Source organism: Sapajus apella, unplaced genomic scaffold, assembly GCF_009761245.1.
Source record: "Sapajus apella isolate SASKATOON/1434 unplaced genomic scaffold, GSC_monkey_1.0 scaffold13, whole genome shotgun sequence".
Lineage (NCBI taxonomy): Eukaryota > Metazoa > Chordata > Mammalia > Primates > Cebidae > Sapajus > Sapajus apella.
In genome coordinates, this window is record NW_022436953.1 from 23,179,381 (window position 1) to 23,203,429 (window position 24,049).

A 24,049-nucleotide genomic window follows, 5' to 3' on the forward strand; every position below is an offset into this window, starting at 1 on the left:
TTGGGTCTTGCTATCTTGCCCAGGCTGGCCTTGAACTCTGGCTCAAGCCATCCTCCTGCCTCGGCCTCCCAAGGTGCTGAGATTACCTGTGTGAGCTAATGTGCCTGGCTAACCCTTTTTTTTTTTGACAGATATTTTGCATACTACATCAAGTATATATTCTTTTTTTTTTTTAAAGAAAATTTCCTGTATGGTACAGGGCTGAATTTAATACAGTTGATTTAACAGAATGGATTTCTTGAAATGTGGTGGGGTTTTGTCATTCAGTTTTTATCATTGAAATTGAAATTGTATTTTAATTTTTTTTTTTTTTTTGAAATTGTATTTTAATTGGGAATCTTACTATTTAAAGGATTTTGCTTTATGTGCTTTTTTTTTTTTAAGACAGAGTTTTTTTTGCCCAGGCCGGAGTGCAGTGGCGCCATCTTGGCTCACCACAATCTCTGCCTCATGGGTTCAAGTGATTCTTCTGCCTCAGCCTCCCAGGTAGCTAGGATTACAGGCATGCACCACCACGCCTGGCTAATTTTGTATTTTAGTAGAGATGGGGTTTCTGCATGTTGGTCAGGCTGGTTTCAAACTCCTGACCTCAGGTGATCCTCTTGCCTTGGCCTCCCAAAATGCGGGGATTAACAGGCATGAGCCACCATGCCCAGCACTTTACATGTTTTTGTAAGACAAAGACTCCTCAATTGCAGATTACTTGTCCTTGATTTCTTTTTTGCTTTTATTTTATTATTTTTTGTAGAGATAGGGTCTCTAACTTTGTTGCCCAGGCTGCCCTGGAACTTCTGAGCTCAAGCAGTCTTCCCACCTTGGCCTCTCAGAGTGTTGGGATTTCAGGCATGAGCCACTGCACTGGGCCTGTCCTTGATTTCCTGTGTGTAAACCTGGAGTTTTATGTTAGCTTTATTTATTTTTATTTTTTATTTTATTTTATTTCTTTGAGACAGGATTTTGCTCCATTGCCAAAGGAGTGCAGTGGCACAAACATAGCTCATTGCAGCCTTTACTGCCTGGGCTTAAGTGATCCTTCTGCCTCAGCTTCCTGAGTAGCTGGGACCATAGGCATGCACCACCACGTCTGGCTAATTTTTAAATTTTTGTAGGGACAGGTTCTTACCATATTGCCCAGGCTTGTCTTAAACTCCTGGCCTCAAGTGATCCTCCCCATTCAGCCTCCCAAAGTGCTGGGATTACAGGCATGAGCCACCATACCTAGCCTATGTTATTAGCTTTTAAGTCGAAGTATAATACTTCTGATTTAATTGTGTAATTTTCAACATTAGCATTGGAAAGGTATCGATTTGTTTAATTTTGGTGGTTAATGAACATTAGCAAGACTCGGAGACTCAAAAGAGTCTTGCTAGCGTTCATTAACCACCCAAATTAATCTTTTGGGGGAACAGTACTAATAATTTATAAACTATCCATACTCTGAGGTATAGCTTATTATGTATTAAACTACATAGGCTGTGGCGGAAAAGAATTTGTTAATGAGCTTTGTCATAATCCTGTTGCATCTTGAAGGTTATTGTTCAGTTCCAGCCCTCCTCAGTGCCAGATGAATGGGGGACCACGCAAGATGGACACACAAGGCCCAGGGTTGTAAAGCGTGGAATTGACGATAACCTTGATGAAATTCCTGACGGTGTGTATAGTTTGTTTAGAACTGAGGTCTGTTTCAGTCCTCTCCATTTTAGCATCATTCTTTAGAATGATGAAGAAAAACACAGTTATTAGAATTCCCTGCCACAGCAGCTATAGCATGCAGAAATCAGCTAAGTTTGGCACGTACCTATTTTTTTTTTTTTTTTTTTTTTAGACAGGGTCTCACTCTGTTATTCAGGCTGGAGTGCTGTGTTGTGAATAAACATGGCTCACTGCAGCCTCAACCTCCTGGGCTCAACTGATCCTCCCACCTCAGCCTCCTGAGTAGCTGGGATGAAAGGTGTACACTACCACACCCAGCTAATTTTTCTATTTTTTGTAGAGATGAAGTTTTGCCATGTTGTTCGGGCTTTTCTCAAACTTCTGAGCTCAAGCTATTTGCCTGCCTCAGCCTTCCAGAGTGCTGAAATTACAAGCATGAGCCATATCTTTCTTTTTGATTTTGTTACTTTTGTATCTTTATTTCTTTATTGATGCATAATAATTATACACATTAATGGGGTACACCTGATATTTTGATACATGCCTACAATGTGTCATGGTGAAATCAAAGTAAGTAGTATGTCCATTACCTCAAACATTCATCATTTCTTTGTGTTGGGAACATTTCAAATCTTTTCTCCTCGGTATTTTTCTTTTTCTTTTTCCTTTTTTTTTGAGACAGGATCTCACTCTGTCACCCCGGCTGGAGTACAGTGGCATGATCTCGGCTCACTGCAACCTCTGCCTCCCAGGTTCATGTGATTCTCCTGCCTCAGCCTCCTGAGTAGCTGGGATTACAGGCATGTGCCACCATGCCCGGCTAATTTTTGTATTTTTAGTAGCGATTGTGGTTTCACCCTGTTGGCCTGGCTGGTTTCAACTCCTGGCTTCAAGTGATCCACCTGCCTCAGCCTCCCAAAGTGCTGGGATTACAGGCACGAGCCACCACACCCTGCCTCTCCTAGGTATTTTGAAATATACAATACATGATTGTTAACTGTTGTCACCTTACTGTGTTATCGAACAGTAGAAGTTATTCCTTTGACATACCTGTATGTTTGTACCGATTAACCCACCTCTTTTTATCTTCACTTACCCATGATCCTTCCCAGGCTCTGGTAGCCATCTGCCCTTACCTCCATGAGATAAACTTCTTTAGCTCCTACATATGAGTGAGGACATGTAGATATCTTTATCTTTAAATTTGGAATTCTGTTAAAATACGCAAATCACATAGTATAGATTCTCAAATATGTTTTGTTGTGGAGAAGCACTTTGCTGGTTGGAACTAAGCTTTGGAAACACCTTTCGGCTTGTGTTTTTATACCTTACTGGTTTGTATTACTCTGGCACAGGGATTGTAGACTTTTTCTGTAAAGGGCCAGATAGCAGATGTTTTAGGCTTTGCAGGCCATATGGACTCTATCATAAGTACTCAGCTTTGCTATTGTTGTATGAAAGCAGCTGTAGACTGTAAACAAAGGGCATATTCCATAAAACTTTTTTTTTTTTTTTTTTTTGAACAGAGGTTCACTCTGTTGCCCAGGCTGGTGTGCAGTGGTGTGACCTGGGCTCACTGCAACCTCCACCTTCCAGGTTCAAGCGATTCTCTTGTCTCAGCCTCCCAAGTAACTGGGGTTATAGGCGCCCACCACCATGCCTGGCTGATTTTTGTATTTTTAGTTGAGAGGGGGTTTTGCCATGTTGGCCAGGCTGGTTTTGAACTCCTGACCTCAAGTGAGCCATGTGCCTTGGCCTCCCAAAGTGGTAGAATTAGAGGTGTGAGCCTCCGCACCCAGCCCATAAAACTTTATTTATTTTACTTTTATGTTTTTCCTTGAATGGTTTCACCTTTGTCAAAAACTTTATTTATAAAAACAGGTAATGGGTAGGATTTGGCCTGTGGGCCATTGTTTGCCATTGCCTGCTCTAGCGTATGTGCTTTGGCTTCTACTTATTTTATTTTATTTTATTTTGTGATGGAGTCTCGCTCTGTAGCACAGGATGGAGTGCAGTGGCACGCTCTGGGCTCACTGTGACCTCCGCCTCCTGGGTTCAAGCAATTCTCCTGCCTCAGCCTTCCGAGTAGCTGGGATTACAGGCATGTGGCACCACGCCTTCTAATTTTTGTGTTTTTAGTGGAGACGGGGTTTCACCATGTTGGTCATGCCGGTCTCGAACACCTGACCTCATGATCCACCTGCCTCGGCCTCCCAGAGTGCTGGGATTGCAGCGTGAGCCACCTCGTGCTTTGGCTTCTTTACTATAAGAATGGATTTTATGTTTACATACACTTCACGTTTATCGAAGTATATGTAAAAATGTTTCAATAAAATAAATGTACACCCACATTATGAAATCTGAGTAATCTCCATGTGGGGCTTAGTGTCCTGGGGAGTTCTGAAGAACACAACGTTATGGACCCTCCGTAGATGAAAACATGCTGCTCATCATGTGCTATTAGCCTCTGGGAACAGGGAGAGCCTGCCGCCTCCACCTCTTGTTCTAGTGCAGTTTTATTTGCCAAGAGGGACAAATTGTTCTTCTAATTTGGTGGGGATAATAAGGTTTATTCTCTTGGAAAGGTAATGAATTTCTTTGGCAAGTTTGTGATGACAAAAGTGGTATCTAGAATATTGCCATCAGGAAAATGCAAACATTCCCATCTTTATGTGTGTTAAAATTTTTTTTCGTCAGGGGAAATGCCTCAAATTGACCATTTGGTGTTCGTGGTGCATGGCATTGGACCTGTGTGTGACTTACGCTTTAGGAGCATTATTGAATGTGGTAAGTGTTGGGCATATTGTATTTTATGGGATGATCTGAGAACTAATAGAAGAGCTTTGGAGTATTCATTTTTAAGATGGTTCCCAGCTGTGCGCTACTTGCTGAGGGGGCTGTAAGAGGAGATTTAAATAGTCAGTGGGAAATACTAAATTGTACTTGATTTGCTCTTGTGACGTATGTGACTCATAAAATCCCAGACCCTGAGGAATTAGAAGGGATCTTTGAAGTAATTTAGCCTTGCTGTCAGCCTCTGCCTGAGCACCTCCAGCAGTTAGGAGCACCTCTGCATTCAATGGACTTATAGTGAGTGAGTTGTGAGAAGTTATTTAATGGAACCATGAATCTGCCTGGTTGACTTAAATTTTTGAAGTTTTATTTTTATGTCCATATAATAATAGTTTGTATTTATTGAATATTTGGTATATGCCAAAAATCTTGGGTGTCTTATCATTCGACCCTCACAAATAAACTTTTGGGGTATATATAGATGCTGTCACTGTTATTGCCACTACTGTGACTAATAAGGAACTGAAGCCTGGGGCAGTGGGAGTGGCGGGTGAGGAGGTCGGAGTGGGGGTAAGTGGAACTCTCGCTTATGACAGTCAGTAGGGCCTGGAGCCTGGAGCCTGCAGTGTGATTCCAGAGCCTTTCCCCAAGGTGTCATGCTGCCTCCCAGCAGTGCTGGTTAAACTGATGGCATCCCAAGCATTGATTCCTCTGAAATAATGGAAAGTTCAAAAGAGCTTACCAAAGCAAAGGTTGCTTATTCTTTTTTTTAAATTGTTCTAATTCTGTTATCCTCATTTTTTTAAAAAACATTTTTATGTTATTAAAAATATTGGCATAAGTAACTGATGACTAGCTATCAAACTAGGACAATTTAATCAATTTATTTTTTCTGATTTTTATTTTTTTGAAGTGGATGATTTTAGGGTGGTTTCCCTCAAATTGCTGCAGACACATTTCAAGAAATCTTTAGATGACGGGAAAATAAGCAGAGTGGAGTTCCTTCCAGTTCACTGGCATAGTTCTTTGGGTGGGCATGCCACAGGTGTTGACAGGTTTGTGGATTTTGATAACTTGTTTTTCAAATTAGTCAAATTTAAATTCAAAATTTAAACCATAATATGAAATAGTTTATTGTAGCTTTAATCAACATATTTTTTAAAATTATATACTTCTGACGTATGATTAAATATTGGTTGTAAAGTTTACACACTACTTTTCTCTGTGTATGTGTGCTTTCCTATTGTAAATATTTAAGAGACTCTAAGACATTTTAGCTTGTTTTAAAGTACAATTTTAATCTGTAGTGGTTTAGACAGGGTGTGGTCCTGTATATAGTAGGATGCCTGATGGCTTTTCCACCCAACCAAAAATGTCTCCAGAAATTGCCAGATGTCCCCTTGGGTGGGATGGCTTTCCACCCAACCAAAAATGTCTCCAGAAATTGCCAGATGTCCCCTTGGGTGGGATGGCTTTCCACCCAACCAAAAATGTCTCCAGAAATTACCAGATGTCCCCTGGAGGGTAAAATCACTCCTGGTTGAGGCCCACTTTCAGAATATTGTTTCTCAGCGGAGATGCTCTTGTTGGGACAACCTTTTCGGTGCAGCGCTGTTGCATTGCAGACCACTTAACTTCCTTAGTGTAAAGGTCACGCAGTACTAGCAGTGCTCCTCAGGTACTGTGACAATTAAAAATACTCTGCTCAGTTTTGAATGCTCTCAACTGAGACTCATAGATGCAGGTAATATTTATGCTGGCACAGAGGGTTAATAACATGTCTAGATTTTAGTGAATGCCGTAATGTTTCAGGGTACGTAGTTTATTTAATAAAAGTGATTCTACAAATAGCATTTTGTCTCTGTGAGGCCCTATTATAAGGATGTTTTCTTTCTCTGTGTGTAGTCATGAGCTTCATTTTGGTCATTCTCAAAATGGGAAAGATTTTTTATTCCAAGTAGCACTGGTGTTTTTTGTTTGGTATTCTCTTTAGTCCTTTTGACCCACAAGTTTTGTCAGGTGTCCAGATTTCCAGTTAACTGGAAGAAAAATGGAAGAGTAACCTTCCCTCTTTAAAAATAAAATTAAAATATTTGCATATAACTTATATAGCAACTAACTCTTCAGAGAATCCTAAAATTCATAGTAAAGTTATAGGTACAAATAACTTAAAAAAAAACTGAGTAATTTTTGAGACAGCATCTCACTGTCACTAGCCTCTGGAGTGCAATGGCATGATCATGGCTCACTATAGCCTTGGCCTCCTGAGCTTAAGTGATCCTTCCACCTCAGCCTCCCAAGTAGCTGGGATTACAGGTACAAGCCACTGTGCCTGGCTAATTTTTAAATTTTTTGTAGAGATGGGGTCTCATTATGTTGCTCAGGCTAGTCTCGATCTCCTGGGCTTAAGCGATCTTCCTGCCTTAGCCTCTCAAAGTGCTAGGATTACAGGCATGAGCCACCACATATGGCAGCACAAATAGCTTTTTTTGCTTTATCTTTATTTATTTATTTATTTATTTATTTATGTTTTTAATTTTTTTCAAGGTGGAGTCTGGCACTCTGTCACCCAGGTTGGAGTGCCGTGGCACAATATCAGCTCACTGCAACCTCTGCCTCCCGAGTTTAAGCAATTCTCATGCCTTGGCCTCCCAAATAGCTGGGACTACAGGTGCACACCATGATGCGTAGCTAATTTTTGATTAAAAACATTTTTTTTGAGACAGAGTCTTGCTCTGTTGCCCAGACTGGAGTGCAGTGGTGCAGTCTTGGCTTGCTGCAACCTCTGCCTTTCGTGTTCAAGTAGTTCTCCTGCCTGAACTCCTCAGTAGCAGAGATAACAGGTGTATACCACCATGCCCAGCTAATTTTTGTATTTTTAGTAAAGACGGATTTTGCCATGTTGGCCAGATTGGTCTGGAACTCCTGACCTCAAGTGATCTGCTTACCTTGGCTTCCCAAAATGCTGGGATTATAGGGGTGAGCCACCACATCTGGCCTATCTTGATTTATTTATAATGACTGTCTACAGAAACAAGTGTGTGGGGCTTTCTTAGTGTATTTTCAGGAGTCAAAAATCTAAACTTTAAAAAATCTGTAAATTTAAGATAGGTGCTGATTGAATGTGCTATATTTTTCTTTTTAAACAGGAATATTAAGAAAATCACTTTACCAAGTATTGGTCGATTTCGTCACTTTACCAATGAAACTTTGCTAGATATTTTATTTTATAATAGCCCCACCTACTGTCAGACAATTGTGGAAAAAGTAGGAATGGAGGTAAACCGTCTGCATGCACTCTTTATGAGCCGGAACCCAGACTTCAAAGGAGGTGTCTCTGTTGCTGGTCACAGTTTAGGTAAAACTGTCAACTATTCACCTTTTAAATACAATTTTTGTTGAGTCATTACTGCTTTCAGTGTAGGTGATATTGTTAGTGCAAAATTAAGAATTACAGATTTTAAGTTTCAGAAAGGGTGGAAATGAAAGCTTTGAGTTTAGATTCTGCCTTTTCTATATTCACTTGTAGTATTACCTAGGAATGTTATGTATTTTAATTTATTCTGCTGTTTGATATAATAAAATTATTAATTATCAGGTCTTACAACATGTAACATTTGTATAACTTTTAACTATAGACTTTGAAAAAAGAATGTATTTAGTGTTATAAAAGCACCTACTATATTATAAGCCAAAATGTTTTTTTCTTAGGTTCTTTAATATTGTTTGACATCCTGTCTAATCAAAAAGATTTGAATTTATCAAAGTGCCCTGGCCCTCTTGCTGTTGCTAATGGAATTGTGAAGCAGCTACATTTTCAGGAAAAGCAGGTATGTCTGCACATGGCCAATTAACATTTCAATTTAGAGTCTATGGAGCTGAACAGTTTTCAAAAGTCTGAACCGTTTCCTGAAGCTTTTTGTTTGATCGTTTGAACAAGGCCTTGCCTGGTTGCTTGGGCTAGTCGAGCTCCTTCCTGGCCTCAGGTGATCCTCCTGACTTGGCCTCCCAAAGTGCTAGGATCAGTAACTCTTCAGAGAATCCCCAAATTCAGAGTACAGTTATTGGCACAAATAAAATAGCTACTGTGTCCAGCCCTGAAACTGGACACTGAGGGTGGATCAGAGTACACTGAGGTTTAGAAATGGATTGGAATCATATAGCTCATTGTTTGAGTTTCTCACTTTTCTTCTTTATGGATTATAAATTTAAATGTGGAAGTTTGTGATTTTAAAAAATGTAAATAATAGGAAATGGGGACGTAAGTGATTTATTAAATTTGTATACTTTTCAGAATATTCAAACTTTTTTTTTTTTTGAGACAAAATCTTGCTCTGTTGCCCAGGCTGGAGTGCAGTGGTGTGATCTTGGCTCACTGCAACCTCCACCTCCCGGGTTCAAGTGATTCTCCTGCCTCAGCCTCCTGAGTAGCAGGGACTACAGGTGTGTGCCACCATGCCCGGCTAATTTTTTGTATTTTTAGTAGAGACAGGATTTCACCGTGTTGGCCAGGATGGTCTCGATCTCCTGACCTCTTGACCCACCTGCCTCAGCCTCCCAAAGTGCTGGGATTACAGGTGTGAGCCACTGCACCCGGCCAGAATATTCAAACTTTGAATGGCAAAGTACTATACCTGAAATTATGATTTGTAGATAGAGCAAAATTGATTGATTTTTCACAGATTAGGAGACATTATATGGGAGTTTTTCTGAATTTGTAATGTTTTGCATACTTTTTTTAAAAGATATCTGAAGAGCCAAAGCTGACTTTGGATGAGTCGTGTGACCTTGATGTTGAAAATGAAGAAATCCTAACTTTGCAAGAAACTCTGGAAGCACTTAGCCTCTCTGAATATTTTAGCACTTTTGAAAAGGAAAAGATTGATATGGAATCCCTGGTACTGATGATAGTTTGATTCATTTTGTTTGAAATTGTTTTTCTTGTGTATAGGTTGAAAATTAAGAATAAACACTTTTGTATCAAAATACATTCCAGAGTAGACAAAGACTGAAATGTTTAAAAAAATTGAAAAACACAGAATATTTTTTTGTATTCTGAAAGGCTTTTCTGAGTATGAAGAAAAATCCAGAAGCCATCAAAGATAAAAATTGTATAACGGTAGATACCGATTACAACATCTAAAGGCCAATGATAGATTTGCAACACACATTATAGACAGAGGGCTTACTTCATAATATTCAAAGCTTCTACAAATCAGGTACAGAAGGATCATCACATCATTGTGATAGGTAAATAGGCAAAGAATGTAAACATGATTTACAGAAAAGGAAATAACAAATGACTTCTTACCTATGAAAACTCATAAGGGAAATGGAAATTAAAAGTACAATGAGATTTTTTTAACTTACTAGTTGGCAAAAATAGGAAGTTTGATAATACGTGGCCAGAATAAAGGGAAGTAGGCATTGTTATATATTGTTAGTCAGACTGTAAATTGGTACAGCCTCTATGGAAGGCAGTTTGGCAGTATCTCTAAGAATATAAAAATTACCCTGTGCTTTATCAGTTTCATTTCCAGGAATATTTCCTATAGAGAAATATTCACACAAGAATATCTACAAGGATACTCATGGTAGTGTTTGCAATATAACAAAGCATGTTGAGGAGTAGGTGCTAGTGAAATCATTTATGGTGCATCCACATAATAGAGTACCCTACAGCTGTTGAATGAATGAGGTGGTGTCAGAGATATCCATCTCTAAGATACATTACATGATGAGAGCAAAGTTCAGTACTATGTGCATAGCAGACTACACACACACAGAAAAACATGTAGGTGCCATGCATACATAAGACATCTCTTCAAAGAGCAAATTTCTAGCAGTTGCTGCTAAGGGGAGAATTGTATGCTTGGGGCAGCAGTGGAAGGAAGATATTTCGTCATATGCTTGACTATAGCTTTGGAATTTTGTGCGACATGTATAATCTGTTAATAGAATGATTTAGGTGTGGAGGCCTAAGGCTTTATAGCCTAAACTAATACATGATTTAAATATAAAATAATTAACTTTTAAAAAGTTGACTGGCTCTTAGATTGCTTTAGTTGATGTGGTTTCTTTATAATTTTCATATTCTAATTTTGGTTCTTCTGTCACTAGATTGATTAATGTGCTTGTTTGTTTCCTTTTAAAGCTTATGTGTACAGTTGATGACCTGAAGGAAATGGGGATACCCCTTGGACCCAGAAAGAAGATAGCTAACTTTGTAGAACATAAAGCAGCCAAACTGGTAAAGTTCACCTCTGACCTCGAGAAAAACTAAAACTCATGGTGTGACCAGCTCGTTTATATTATAGAAAATTTTAATACTACTATGGTTAGGTAAGCTAGTTTGCTCCTTACTTAGGGCACAGTAATGGAGCTGATGGAAACTCAGACTTTGGAGCCAGTCAGAGTTGAGTTTAAGTTCACATTAGGGTAACTGACCATCCTAGTTTTTCTGGGACTAAGTTTATAGGATGAAGAACTTTCAGTTATAAAATGGATATTTAAGAATTTTCTGGTGCAAAACTGGTTAAGTTCTGGACAAAGAAATTCTCAATTCAACCACTCACTAACTCCATATTAATGAGCTATTTTTGTTTGGTTTTATTCATCTGTTTATTTTGAGACGGGATTTTGCTGTGTTTCTCATTGCTGGTCTCAAACTCCTGGACTTAAGCTATCCTCCCACCTCAGCCTTCTGATCATGAGCGATTTTCTTAATTTTTCTGATCCTTTGTTTTGTTCATTTCTGAAATGGAAGTAATAATACCTTCCATGAAATAATGCATGCAAAGCTTAGCACCAAGGAATAGCTCACTTTCTTTCTTCTTGTTCCTTATCATCTAAAGAGAAGAGGAAAAACATATACACTAATGTCTTATTAAATAAACAAAAAACAGCAAAAATTTTTAACAATACAAAACAAGGCAACAACTAAAAAGCATTTAAAACTAGAACAACTGGAAAAATATACTTGTTTTATTAATTTTAATTTATTGATTAAATTAATTTTACAGAGGTTTTCTAATTGGAAAAATTAGGCGACACTTGGAGTGGCTGTTTTATTTTTATTGTTGTTAACATGGTCTTTGATGATCCTTCCATCTTTTGAATTTCTGTGGTTCTATTATTTTACTACCTATTTGCAACTCTTAACATATGTCATTTCTTTTTTTTGAGACGGAGTCTTGCTCTGGTCACGCAGGCTGGAGTGCAGTGGCGTGATCTCAGCTCACTGCAACCTCATCTCCTGGGTTCAAGTGATTCTCCTGCCTTAGCCTCCCAAGTAGCTGGGGTTATAGGTGCCTGCCACCATGCCTGGCTAATTTTTGTATTTTTTAGTAGAGACGGGGTTTCACCATGTTGGCCAGGTTGGTCTCGATTTCCTGACCTCAGGCCTGGAGTGTTGGGATTACAGGTGTGAGCCATCATGCCCAGCCACGTCATGTCTTTATATGGAAAATGACTATAAATTCATAGGACTGATTTTTTTTTTTTTTTTTTTAATGGTTAGCTTAAGGAATTGAGTCTTTCAGTACTTGATTGAATATCTCTTTTGAGTTAGGCATTGTGTTCAATTCTTGGGAGCTGGAGATTAACCAAGAGTGTGCTATCTAGTTATGGGGAGCATGTTGAGCTCAAATGTCAACATACCGGTCCCATTATAGTGTGGTGTGTGAGAAGTGCCTGTTCTGGCTTGTTGAGACAAGCATGGGGTTGGTGAGAGAAGTCTTCCCAAAGGTGATGGTGCTTGAGCTTGAAGGAGGGGTAAGGTTAGGGGAGATGGCCTTCTGGGAGCTGGCATGTAGTTTTCCTGTAGCTGAAGCGTGAGGAAAGCTGGAAGCTGGGAAGGGTAGAGGGTTCTAAAAGCCCAAATGGCAGGTGTGGTGGCTTGGAGTTTTCTCTTGTAAGGGAGTGGTTCTTAAACATGTTCTTATGGCCATGAAAGTCATGGTGTTTTTAAACAAACATTACAAACTGCTGACCTGCTTATTCTATCACAAGTTATGATTTAGCACCAAATCATCTATTTAGTCTAAATTTTAATTTTAACTTTTGGGTTGTGGAGAGCTTGCTTGGTTACAGTGCACAGGTAAAGTTGGAAAGTGGTGAAGCTGGAGGCAGTTGGAATCTTTTCTAGTAGTAACTGTAATTGTACAGGGACTGAAGGAGAGATGATGACAGGGTATAAAGTAGGAGGCGGAGAGGGAGGGAGCAACTCAAAAGACGTTTTAGATGTAGACAAGCAGTATTTGGTAAGTGCTGAGAAAGGTTATTAGCTTTGGCAGTGAAGAGGTATCTTTGGTGTCATTTTTCTTGTATGTTGAATCATTCTGTCATTCCAGTTTACAAAGAGCTTTTCATCTCACCTGAGTTTCACAACAACCCTGTGAGTAGATCCCCAGGTGTCTGTCTCTGATGAGCACAGTAGTTAAACTGAGACTAGGACACAAGTGTGTCAGGCTGGGTGCTCCATACATCAAAATGCTTGTCTCCATGTCTATATCAGTGAAGCAAAAGTCTGTAAAAAAAACAAGAAACGAGAAGCTTTGTGTTCAGGCTTTACACCATGTTCTTACTTTATTCTGTAATGAAAGGGGAAAAGTAGAAAAAGATTCTATAGTTCTTGAAGAATTTCTAGAAGGAGACTGGTTTATGGGCTGCAGTTGCTTGGGTATATAATTTATGGCATTATAAGAATGTTTTGAAATGAGCAAAAATCGCCAGGCACGGTGGCGCATGCCTGTAGTCCTATCTACTCAGGAGGCTGAGACTGGAGGATCTCTTGAGTCCAGGAGTTTGGGGCTGTAGTGCGCTATGCCGATCGGGTGTCCGTACTAAGCTCGGCATCAATATGGTGACCTCCTGGGAGCGAGGGACCACCAGGTTGCCTAAGGAAGGGTGAACTAGCCCAGGTTGGAAACAGAGCAGGTCAGAGCTCCTGTGCTGATCAGTAGTGGGATCATGCCTGTGAGTAGCCACTGCACTCCAGCCTGGGCAACATAGCAAGACCCTGTCTCTTTATTTAATTAAAAATGAATAAAAAATAAAATGAAATGAGCAAAAATCTATAGAGTGATCTTATTTTTTAAATTAAAAAGCAGTTGCCTTTGGATGAACCATGAAACTTTCTTAGCTGAGCTGCCATTGATTGCTTTACATTTCTTACAGATAACAAGTTGCTACTAAATCAATACAAAAATAATATGGTGTGTCCTGTTGAGTTACTATAACTGAAATAATGGGACCAAAATTAGCAATTATTTTAAATAAGGAGATCAAATATTTGTGACTGTGTTCTTTTTTTTTTTTTTTTCTTTTTAAAGCATCTTAGTAATTTTCATTTGAAAAAGAATTGTTTCTAGTGTTGGGAATATTGATAGTCAAGTATGTATATGTTCACTTTTTTTTTTTGTTTGAGAGGCAGTATCAATTGCTCTGTCCCCCAGGCTGGAGTGCAGTGGCATGATCTCAGCTCACTGTAACCTTTGTCCTCAAGTTCAAGCGATTCTCCTGCCTCAGCCTCCTGAGTAGCTGGGATTACAGGTGCCTGGCACCATGCCCAGCTAATTTTTGTATTTTTAGTAGAGACTGGGTTTCACCATGTTGGTCAGGCTGGTCTTGAACTCCTGACCTCAGGTGATCTGCCTGCCTCGGCCCCTAGAGTGTTGGGATTACAGGTATGAGCCACTATACCCAGCCTGTGTTGGTTCACTTTTAAACACTGTTGGTTCACAATTTAAAAATTATTGCAAATAATTTTAGGGAAACAAAACAACTGTTGGCAACAGGACAGTTTCTGATCTCCTTAAACAATTCTCAGCAATTTAGAATGTTTTATGAATATAATGGGCGGTACTTCTGAGTGAGAAAGCAGATTTAAAGTGAAGAACCCTGAAAATGTTCCTATTTTGGATTTTAGGCTTAATTTTGTGTTGGGTCCAAAGGGCAGAGATAATCAAACCTTCTAAAATATTAATCATAGAAGCAGTTACAAGCTAGCTAAGATTTTTCTTTTTTCTTTTTATTTTTTGATTTTTCTTTTTTATAGGCTGCCTTTTCAATTAACCAGTTAGACTTACTTTCCTGATTTCCTGGTGTTTGGAATTAAATAATAGATAAGATCATTTTGGCCAGCTGTGTTGGTAAGGCACTGTTGATAGCTGTTTAAACAGAGGCTAACACTTAGTCATTCACAACCTAACTCAGTGCTATTGGGAAGTAAACAAGTCCCTCTCCCACCCAGCTGTTTAAATATCTTCCATGTTATTGTTACTGCTGTATTCAGGGCAAATTACAAAACCAGTGTGAATGGCTTTTGTCTCATTATAGAGGTAACACTTTTTTTTTGTTTTGTTTTTTGAGAGGAGTCCTGCTGTGTTGCTCAGGCTGAAGGGCAGTGCTGGATCTCAGCTCACTGCAACCTCTGTCTCCCAGGTTCAAGCAGTTCTCTTGCTTCAGTCTCCCAAGTAGCTGGGATTACAGGCCTCTGCCACCACGCTCAGGTAATTTTTTAATATTTTTAGTAGAGACGGGGTTTTGCCGTGTTGGTCAGGCTGATCTCAAACTCCTGACCTCAGGTGATCTGCCCGCCTTGGCCTCCCAAAGTTCGGGGATTAAGGTATGAGCCACCGTGCCCAGCTGAGATAACACCTTTTGTGTAGATGCCCCAAAGTTTTTGTTTACTTATAGAAACGCATAGATCTTTTAAAAAATTACTATGATTATTTTTTGAGACAGGGTCTCACTCTGTTACTCAGGTTGGAGTTCAGTGTTGCCCACATGGCTCACTGCAACCTCCACCTCCTGGGTTCAAGCAATCCTCCCACCTCATCCTCCCAGGTAGCTGGGACTTCAGGCATGTACCACCATGCTGGACTAATTTTTCTATTTTTTATAGAGATGGGGATTTGCCATGTTTCCCAGGCTGGTCTTGAACCCCTGAGCTCAAGTGATCCACCCACCTCAGCCTTCTAAAGTGCTGGGATTACAGGCGTGAGCCACTGTGCTGAAATGCTTAGATCTTAAGTGTGCAGTAGGATAAGTTTTCACGATTGTATGCACTTGTGTAATCACTGCCTAAAACAAGAAATTGAACATTTCTATGTTCATTTCTATGTTCTATGTTCATTTCTATTTTATGAGGGAGTTCAGGTAGCTCCCTCATGCTTCTTTGTAGTTAACTCCTCCCACCACAAAACCACACTTCTGATTTCCTTCAATATGGAATAGTTTGCCTGTTCGTTCATATAAATAGAATGAACAGTATGTGTTCTTTTTTTTTTTTGTCTCCAGGCACCAGGCTGGAGTGCAGTGGCACAATCTTGGCTCACTGCAATCTCTGCCTCCTGGATTCAAGCAATTCTCCTGCCTCAGCCTCTTGAGTAGCTGGGACTACAGGTGCGAGCCACCACGCCCAGCTCATTTTTGTATTTTTTAGTAGAGATGGGGTTTCACATGTTGGCCAGGATAGTCTTGATCTCTTGACCTCGTGATCTGCCTGCCTCAACCTCCCAAAGTGCTGGGATTACAGGCGTGAGCCACCGTGCCTGGCCTATATATTCTTTTATACTTGGTTTCTTTTACTCAAAGTAATATTTTTGAGATTTGTCTAATGAGAGCCAATACTTAGTTGTAGCTGTTTTGCTATATTTTCTTTGCTTCTTGTTTTTCTTAAGAATATTAAATTATAGACATCGTGACATTTGTTCCCCAAATATTTAGTATGCATCTCTAAAAAGGACTTGTACAAAGTTTTTTAAATTTAAAATTTTTTTTGAGACAGGTCTCTCTCTGTTGCCCAGGCTGGAGTGCAGTGGCATGATCACAGGTCACTGCAGTCTTGACCTTCTAGGCTCAAGTGATCCTCCCACCCCAGCCTCCTGAGTAGCTGGGACCACAGGTGTACACCACCAGGCCTGGCTAATTTTTTATTTTTTGTAGAGATAGAGGTCTCACTGTGTTGCCCACGTTGGTCTTGAACTCCTGTCCTCAAACGATTCTGCCACCTTGGCCTCCCAATGTGCTGAGATTACAGGGTGAGCCACTGTGCCTGGCCTGGACATTTTTTTTAATTAGCTAAAGCAAAAGCTGCAGGGAATAAAAAGTACATTAAAAAAAAATCCTAATACTATTACTATTCCTAAGAAGTTACTAATCATCCCTTAACACTGTGATACCATGTTTTATAATTATAGCTGGGAGCTGAACCTTTCCTCAAGATTGTGTTATTACATTTTGGTATTTTACAGAAAAAAGCATTGTCAGAAAAGAAGGCGGTGGCGGTCGCTTCTACAAAAGGACAAGAGGAAAGTGCCCAGAAAACTAAAGACATGGCTTCTCTCCCCGCAGAATCTAATGAGTCAAAGAGGAAACTTCCAGTTGGTGCTTACGTTTCTTCTGTGTGTGTTAATTACGAGTCTTTTGAAGTTGGCGCCGGACAGGTAAGTTTGTGTATGGACTAGGGCTACATAGTTCCTGTTGGAATCATACATCTTTATCATTTGGGTTGGCCTTATGTTCTTTAAATATTTATTTGACATTTATTTGGGATGTGGAGAAAACTGATTTTCTCTTAGTGAAAATTTTTTGCTTCTTCGACAATTCTCAAAATAAAGGATTAAATGCATAAAGAACATGTTATCTGACTTTTGAAATTGTTTCTATTTCAGCTTCTCCACACTCATACTTTTTTAGTCTCTTATAGCCACTAACAACAGAAGTGGCCATAGTTAGAAAATTATGTTCAGAATATACTTCAGTTTCTATGAGAGCAACTTGGCTGTATTCACTCAGCCTGTGTTTTCTGCTACTTTTAATTCTTCCCTTGGGGAAAAAGTCTTATAAAAATTGACCAATGCTGCGTTTAATAATATGCTTTAACATACTTGTATCACAGTGGCTTTCAGAATTATTAAAATCCTTTTTGTCAATGTTACTGTCAGGATATTTATAGTTGGGTATATAAAGATGCATTTCCATAAGTGAGTTCATGAAGGTACAAAATGAAATTGGATGTTTGATTTGTATTAAAAATGAAGTTGTAGAGGAATATATTCTTTTTTTTTTCTTTGAGATGGAGTCTTTCTCTTTCGCCACGCTGGAGTGCAGTAGTGCGATATTGGCTCACTGCAACCTCCACCTCCCAGGTTCAAGTGATTCTACTGCCTCTGCCTCCTGGGTAGCTGGGACTACAGGCACGCACCCAGCTAATTTTCGTATTTTTTAGTACAGATGGGGTTTCACCATGTTGGCTTGGATGGCCTCAATCTCTTGACCTTGTGATCTGCCCGCCTTGGTCTCCCAAAGAGCTGGGATTATAGGTGTGAGCCACCGTGCCTGGCATTTTTTTTTTTTGCGACAGAGTCTCCCTCTGTCACCCAGGCTGGAGTGCAGTGGGGCTGACTTAGCTCACTGCAATCTCCACTCCCACCTTGAAGCGATTCTTCTACCTCAGCCTCCTGAGAAGCTGGGACTACAGGCGTGCACCACCACGCCCAGCTAATTGTTGTATTTTTAGTAGAGACAGGGTTTCACCATGTTGGTCAGGATGGTTTCGATCTCTTGACTTCGTGATCTGCCCACCTTGGCCTCGCGAAGTGCTGGGATTATAGGTGTGAGCCACTGCACCTGGCCCAATTTACCTGTTTTTCTATTGTGTTTTTTTTTCTTTACTGACATTTAGGAAATGTTTCCAGATTAAGGTTATTAGCTCCTTGTCATGTATGTTATAAATATTTCTTCCAGTTTGTAATTGTTCTTTAGCTTTCTTTTTCCTCTTTTTGTTTGCTGGAACAAAACTGTCACATTTGTAAATATAAGGACAAACCTAGGAATGTGAAGGAATGTGACTTAGTTAGAAGGGGCAGCTTAGCATAGTAGAAAGATAATTGGATTTGGAATTACAAGTCCTGGATCTAAGTCTGCACTCTGCCACTCGCTGGCTCTGTGTTCTTGGGTAATTATGTCACGTATTTGAGCTTCACTATGGGCATATGGTTTTTGCCTTACTTCCCTCTGTCTGTGGACCTCTGTCAAACACTTGGATTATGCCATTCGTTGTTCTTCACTCTTAAGATACTAAAATAAAAAGACACATTTTCTGCTACTGAGAAACAAATGAAAGAGCTTTGCAAACTGTGGAGTGCTGTACAGATGACAGTGCTTTCTCTTGAGAGAGGCTGTATGTAAGCCACTCAAAATATGCTCTTTCAGGACAAATCATTTTTCTGATGGAAAGAAACTTAACTGGAGAGGATGATAGTTATAATAATCAGAAGTAACGCTCACTGAGTGCTTAAGCGAGCCAGGTTCTGAGCTAAGCACCTTATATGGATTAGGTTATTTATTTTTCAATCACATGTGAGCTTGGCATTGTTATAATCCCCATTTATAAATCAGGAAACTGAGGTGAAGGAGAGAGAGGTTAAGAAACTTGCCCAAGGTCACACAGTGAGTAAGGAGTGAAACCATGATTCAGACCCAGGCAGTTTGAGCTTAGAAGTCTAAAGTTTTAACCATATTTATAACTATATAAATACAGTAATTCTTACATGCTATTATGTTATGCTAGACAATAAGTAAAAGTATAGTTAGAGGATATAATAGTCTATAAAGATTTTAAAGAGAATTTTCTTAGTACTTTTAAGCTAGCAACAGCTGTCTGAGGGGCATCATCTATATTTGGTGTTTTTAAGTAAGTGTAGTTCCAAGAATTTTTGAACATTCAGAAGAATTTTCTACTATGTGATGTTGGAACAATCATCTTTTATTGTTATTTGATTCTTTCCAGGTTTCTGTTGCTTACAACTCATTAGACTTTGAACCAGAGATATTCTTTGCCTTGGGATCTCCAATTGCTATGTTTCTTACCATTCGAGGAATTGACAGGATAGATGAGAATTACAGCCTTCCTACCTGTAAAGGGTTCTTCAATATTTATCATCCGGTAAGTAACTGATTTTACTTTCTTCTTTAAAACTTTTTTTTTTTTTTAATTTTTTCCTTTTTTATAGAGATGGGATCTTGCCCTGTTGACCAGGCTGGTATCAAACTCCTGGCCTCAAGTGATCCTTCCATCTCAGCCTCCCAAATTGCTGGGATTACAGGTGTGAGCCTCTGTGCTGACGTTTTACTTTCTTTTTTGAACAAGATGAAGAACCTGTCCTCTTTATCCTAATAAATTCTACAAAATCTTGATTTTGTTCGGTTCAACGCTCTGTTCTAAGAGTTATAGTCTGACACTTTCCAATAAACTTTTCTACCAAAAGCCTTTGTTCAAGGAAATACTTCTGTTGCCTTGCTTGCAAAGTAACCTTACACACAAACTAGAAAATCTTTTTATAATTGTCAGTATTTGAATAAGACGTGGAGAAAAATAAAGTACTCTGATTTGCCATGTATCTATTTTCTTACCCAGCAAAGGCATATAACTCAAAACAGCTTCATAAATCTCTTTTATTCATTTATTCGTAAATTCTTCTATTTATAGCTTGATCCAGTGGCATATAGATTAGAACCTATGATTGTTCCAGATTTGGACCTAAAAGCTGTTCTCATTCCACATCACAAAGGCAGAAAAAGACTTCATTTAGGTAAAAAGCAAATACTATAAAAACTTTTTTTCCTGTCATTTATAATCTGTAATGAATTATGAAAATTTTGACACTAAATTATCTCTGAAGCATTAGTATTATTTAAGTGCCTACTATGTTCAGAACTTTTAAACTAAGAATTTGGAAGAGCTGTAACAAAGTTATAAATAAGTTATTTCTCTTTGATGACATTCTAATTGTTGAGATAATTAAGAAAGGGGGAAGTTGGTAATAAGGCAATAAGATGCATAATTAGATTTTTTTAATTTTTTTGAGACAGAGTCTTGCTGTGTTGCCAGGCGCCAGGCTGGAGTGCAGTGGTGCAATCTCGGCTCACTGCAAACTCCGCCTCCCGGGTTCAAGCAGTTCTCCTGCCTCTGCCTCCCGGGTAGCTGGGTCTACAGGCGCAAGCCACCACGCCCAGCTAATTTTTTTCTATTTTTATTAGAGATGTTGGCCAGGATGGTCTAGATCTCTTGACATCATGTTCCGCTCGCCTCAGCCTCCCAAAATGCTGGGATTACAGGCTTGAGCCACTGCGTTTGCCTTATGATTAGATTTTGATAGAGTTTGGTTATAAGTTTTGGAATTAGGCAGAAGAATAATATTTAAAGTTATGACCAGATCATCAAGAAATAAATTTGATGTTGTCTAAGTGAATTGTCATTTTCTTGCTAACTAGACACACTTTCCTGTTAAAAAATTCATTAAGCATAATAGATTGGTGATTCCAAGTAGAATTTAGGTTTCTCTTTTTCCTGTTAAGGGTGTATATTAACCCTACGTTTGAAAGTTTGGGTAGAAGGGATGGGAGGGGTAGAAGAGAAGGAAAAGTGATCATGCACTCTTATGTGAAAGTGTGTTTTTTGTTTGTTTTGCTAACATGCTTTTTTGAAATATTTAACTCTTTTGAAGTTAAACTAAGACATGTGTTTGATAACTCAAGAGACCTTGAATTCACACGTAATTATTAGACAAGAGTAGAAAAAGTGAAGGAGCAGGGATTTCTTCATTTCTGAGTTGGAGTTTAAGTGGTGATTTTATCAGAATCTTAAATTCTCCACCTGAACCCGGGAGGCGAAGGTGGCAGTGAGCCAAGATTGTGCTACCGCACTCCAGGCTGGGCAACAGAGTAAGACTCTGTCTCAAAAAAAAAGAATCTTAAATTCTCAAAACCACTTCCTGTTTGCATTTTTAAATCTTGTAGGCCTCTTTTTATTTTTATTTTTTTAACAATAGAGATAGGGTCTCACTCTGTTGCCCAGGCTAGTCTTGAACTCTGGGCCTCAAACGATTCTCCCATCTTGGCCTCCCAAAGTTTTGGAATTACTGGTGTGAGCTACTGTGTCTGGCCCCCATGTTTAAATTTACTTTTTTTTTAAACTGTAAGAATGTGTTTACATTTTTATGGTATTTGAACTTTTTTTATTTGGAGAGAGGATATTTGTAGATTTTGGCTGGATCAAGTTTAGTCATTAAAAAAGAAATAACAGAATGAGACTCTCCATGACATTTTAACATGTTGAGAGTTCTTGGCTGAGCACTCCATATATTTGACATTTAAGAGAGGAAGAAGCAGTCTTATCTTGTCTGAGAAGAGTGTTAACTTGTAGTTTTTGTGATGCAGAAGTTTACCCAGTGACTAATGAACTTGTGCCATCTTAATCTCTTTAGAATTGAAAGAAAGTCTCTCTCGTATGGGATCTGATTTGAAGCAGGGTTTTATTAGCTCTCTCAAAAGTGCTTGGCAGACATTAAATGAGTTTGCCCGTGCTCATACCTCTTCAACTCAGTTGCAAGAAGAATTGGAGAAGGTGGCCAATCAGATCAAAGAAGAAGAAGAAAAGCAAGTCGTTGAAGGTAAATTTGACATTTGAGGCATTTGCTAATACAAATGTTTTATATGAACATAACACTTAAAAGTTATATAATGATGCATTTTCTTTCTAGACATTTTTGTTAAATTATAGAAGCTCTTTAAAGGAAACTGTACTGTCGGTTGCATTACTTCAAAACCCATGTCATCTTTTTTTAGTGGGTTTTTACCTGATAGTTACTGAACTTTTTCCTCTGCAGTTTAAAAATTTTATTGTGATTGTTAAGGCCAGAGTGGAATTTCCGAGATGAGCACTCAATTTTTTTAGTGTTTGCATTTTAAAGACTCACTCTGAGAAGTTTTCTTTCTAATACTGTTGTTTAACTATGTTACAGAGTTATGCAATGTTTGGTCATTGTGCTGTGATGTTCTTGACTTTTTCAGATTCTAATCCTGTTTCCTTTTTTTCTACAATGCTTTCTCACTTATCTTCACAACTCCTCTCAGCTTGTTGGCTCTTTCTCCTCTCTCTTGGGTAACCAGCCTCTCTTCCCCTGGCTCTTTGGAGGAATGGGGAGTGAGCCTGGTAGCTCCTCAGGTTGCTACGTGTGTCAAGCAGTATTCTCATTGAGCCCAGAAAGTCAGCTAAAGTCAAAGGATAATGATTAAGTGATTGACTTTGATATTGAAATGGTTTAAATTCTAGCAGAAAAGGTTGTTGAAAGTCCAGATTTTTCCAAGGATGAGGACTACTTAGGGAAGGTTGGAATGTTAAATGGAGGCCGCCGAATTGACTACGTTCTTCAAGAAAAACCAATAGAGAGTTTTAATGAATATCTTTTTGCTCTTCAGAGTCACTTATGCTATTGGTAAGTGTTCTTAAATTTGGTAACATTTGAGGGGGCTTTAGGTGCTACCACATGCGGCAATTTTAGTTTTAGTGAGATTCTTTTACTGATACAATGTGCTGTGAATATTCATTGGAACTCATATATTCAGAATCATTATTTTTCCCCGTTAGCTATCCACCAGATGGCAGTATGTCATCTGTTTTTGTCCAAAGACCCTTGGTTCTTGCACACTGTTTTCATGGGAATGCCTTTCACAGTGGGAGTGGTAGGGACTTTGAAATGCCATTCTTTCCTGTGTCCCTGTCACCAAGGAGAATTGCAACACAGCTATTTTGGTGCTAATCAGTATCCATTTAGTTTTTTTCTTTTTTTTTTTTTTGCTCCCAAGATCCAACTATGAGCTTTTTACCATTTAGTTTTTAAGGACAGCTTTGAGATTATGCTGCTTTATTTATTACACTGAGATTACATTGCTATCATTTGCCCTTCTTAGAGTTGAACAGAATAGAACCTCCATTTTCTACCATTGTGCATAGAAGTTAATTTCTACTAATTGTTTCTTAAGTAAGGGTGCTTTTTCTTTTCATAGGGAATCTGAAGATACTGCTCTGTTATTACTTAAAGAAATTTATCGAACAATGAACATTAGTCCAGAACAGCCCCAGCATTGATCAGACTTCAGTTTTACTGTGTGAGTTTATCCTTATTGAATGTACACATTCTGAATGTTTGCATTCTCACATCTGTTGTATGGAGTTGATGTTGACTGATTTTGCTTTTTTCTGTTTCCTCTGAGTTTTTGTTGTTTTGTTGTTTTAAAAAATTCACAGTAGAGACATTAAGGAAGAGAATTGGTTTGCAATTTATATTTCTGACTTATTACAGTCTTTCTTTCTTTCCTTCCTTCCCTCCTGCCTTCCTTCCTTCCTTCCTTCCTTCCTTCCTTCCTTCCTTCCTTCCTTCCTTCCTTCCTTCCTTTCTTTCTTTCTTTCTTTCTTTCTTTCTTTCTTTCTTTCTTTCTTTCTTTCTTTCTTTCTTTCTTTCTTTCTTTCTCTTTCTTTCTTTCTTTCTTTCTTTCTTTCTTTTCTTTTCTTTTCTTTTCTTTTCTTTCTTTCTCTTTCTTTCTTTCTTTTCTTCTTTTCTTTCTTCTTCTCTTTCCTTTCTTTTTTTAAATGAGATAGGGCCTCACTCTGTCACCCAGGCTAGAGTGCAGTGGTTGCAATCCTAGCACACCACAACCTCAAACTTCTGGGCTCAAGTGATCCTCTCACCTCAGCCTCCCGCAGTGTTGGGATTACAGGTACAGCCACTGCACCCATCCCCATCTGTTTGGCTCC

The 24,049-nt window shown here is 38.9% G+C and overlaps 1 protein-coding gene across 3 annotated transcripts in view; it reads left to right on the plus strand.

Annotated features, from left to right (window-relative positions):
- SEC23IP (SEC23 interacting protein) overlaps positions 1–24,049 on the plus strand; it is a 55,930-nt gene that overhangs the window by 22,073 nt on the left and 9,808 nt on the right. Inside the window, exons 6-18 of one of the 3 annotated variants that reach the window (XM_032281823.1) lie at positions 1,531–1,651; positions 4,351–4,440; positions 5,360–5,501; positions 7,596–7,804; positions 8,158–8,276; positions 9,192–9,344; positions 10,601–10,696; positions 16,704–16,895; positions 19,244–19,399; positions 19,943–20,045; positions 21,720–21,905; positions 22,568–22,730; positions 23,302–23,403. In XM_032281823.1, coding sequence (XP_032137714.1) covers positions 1,531–1,651; positions 4,351–4,440; positions 5,360–5,501; positions 7,596–7,804; positions 8,158–8,276; positions 9,192–9,344; positions 10,601–10,696; positions 16,704–16,895; positions 19,244–19,399; positions 19,943–20,045; positions 21,720–21,905; positions 22,568–22,730; positions 23,302–23,383 — 1,812 coding nt within the window. In that variant the 3' untranslated portion in view covers positions 23,384–23,403. The remainder of the gene's footprint in view (positions 1–1,530; positions 1,652–4,350; positions 4,441–5,359; positions 5,502–7,595; positions 7,805–8,157; positions 8,277–9,191; positions 9,345–10,600; positions 10,697–16,703; positions 16,896–19,243; positions 19,400–19,942; positions 20,046–21,719; positions 21,906–22,567; positions 22,731–23,301; positions 23,404–24,049) is intronic. The other 2 variants (XM_032281824.1, XM_032281825.1) reach the window with 2 other exon arrangements.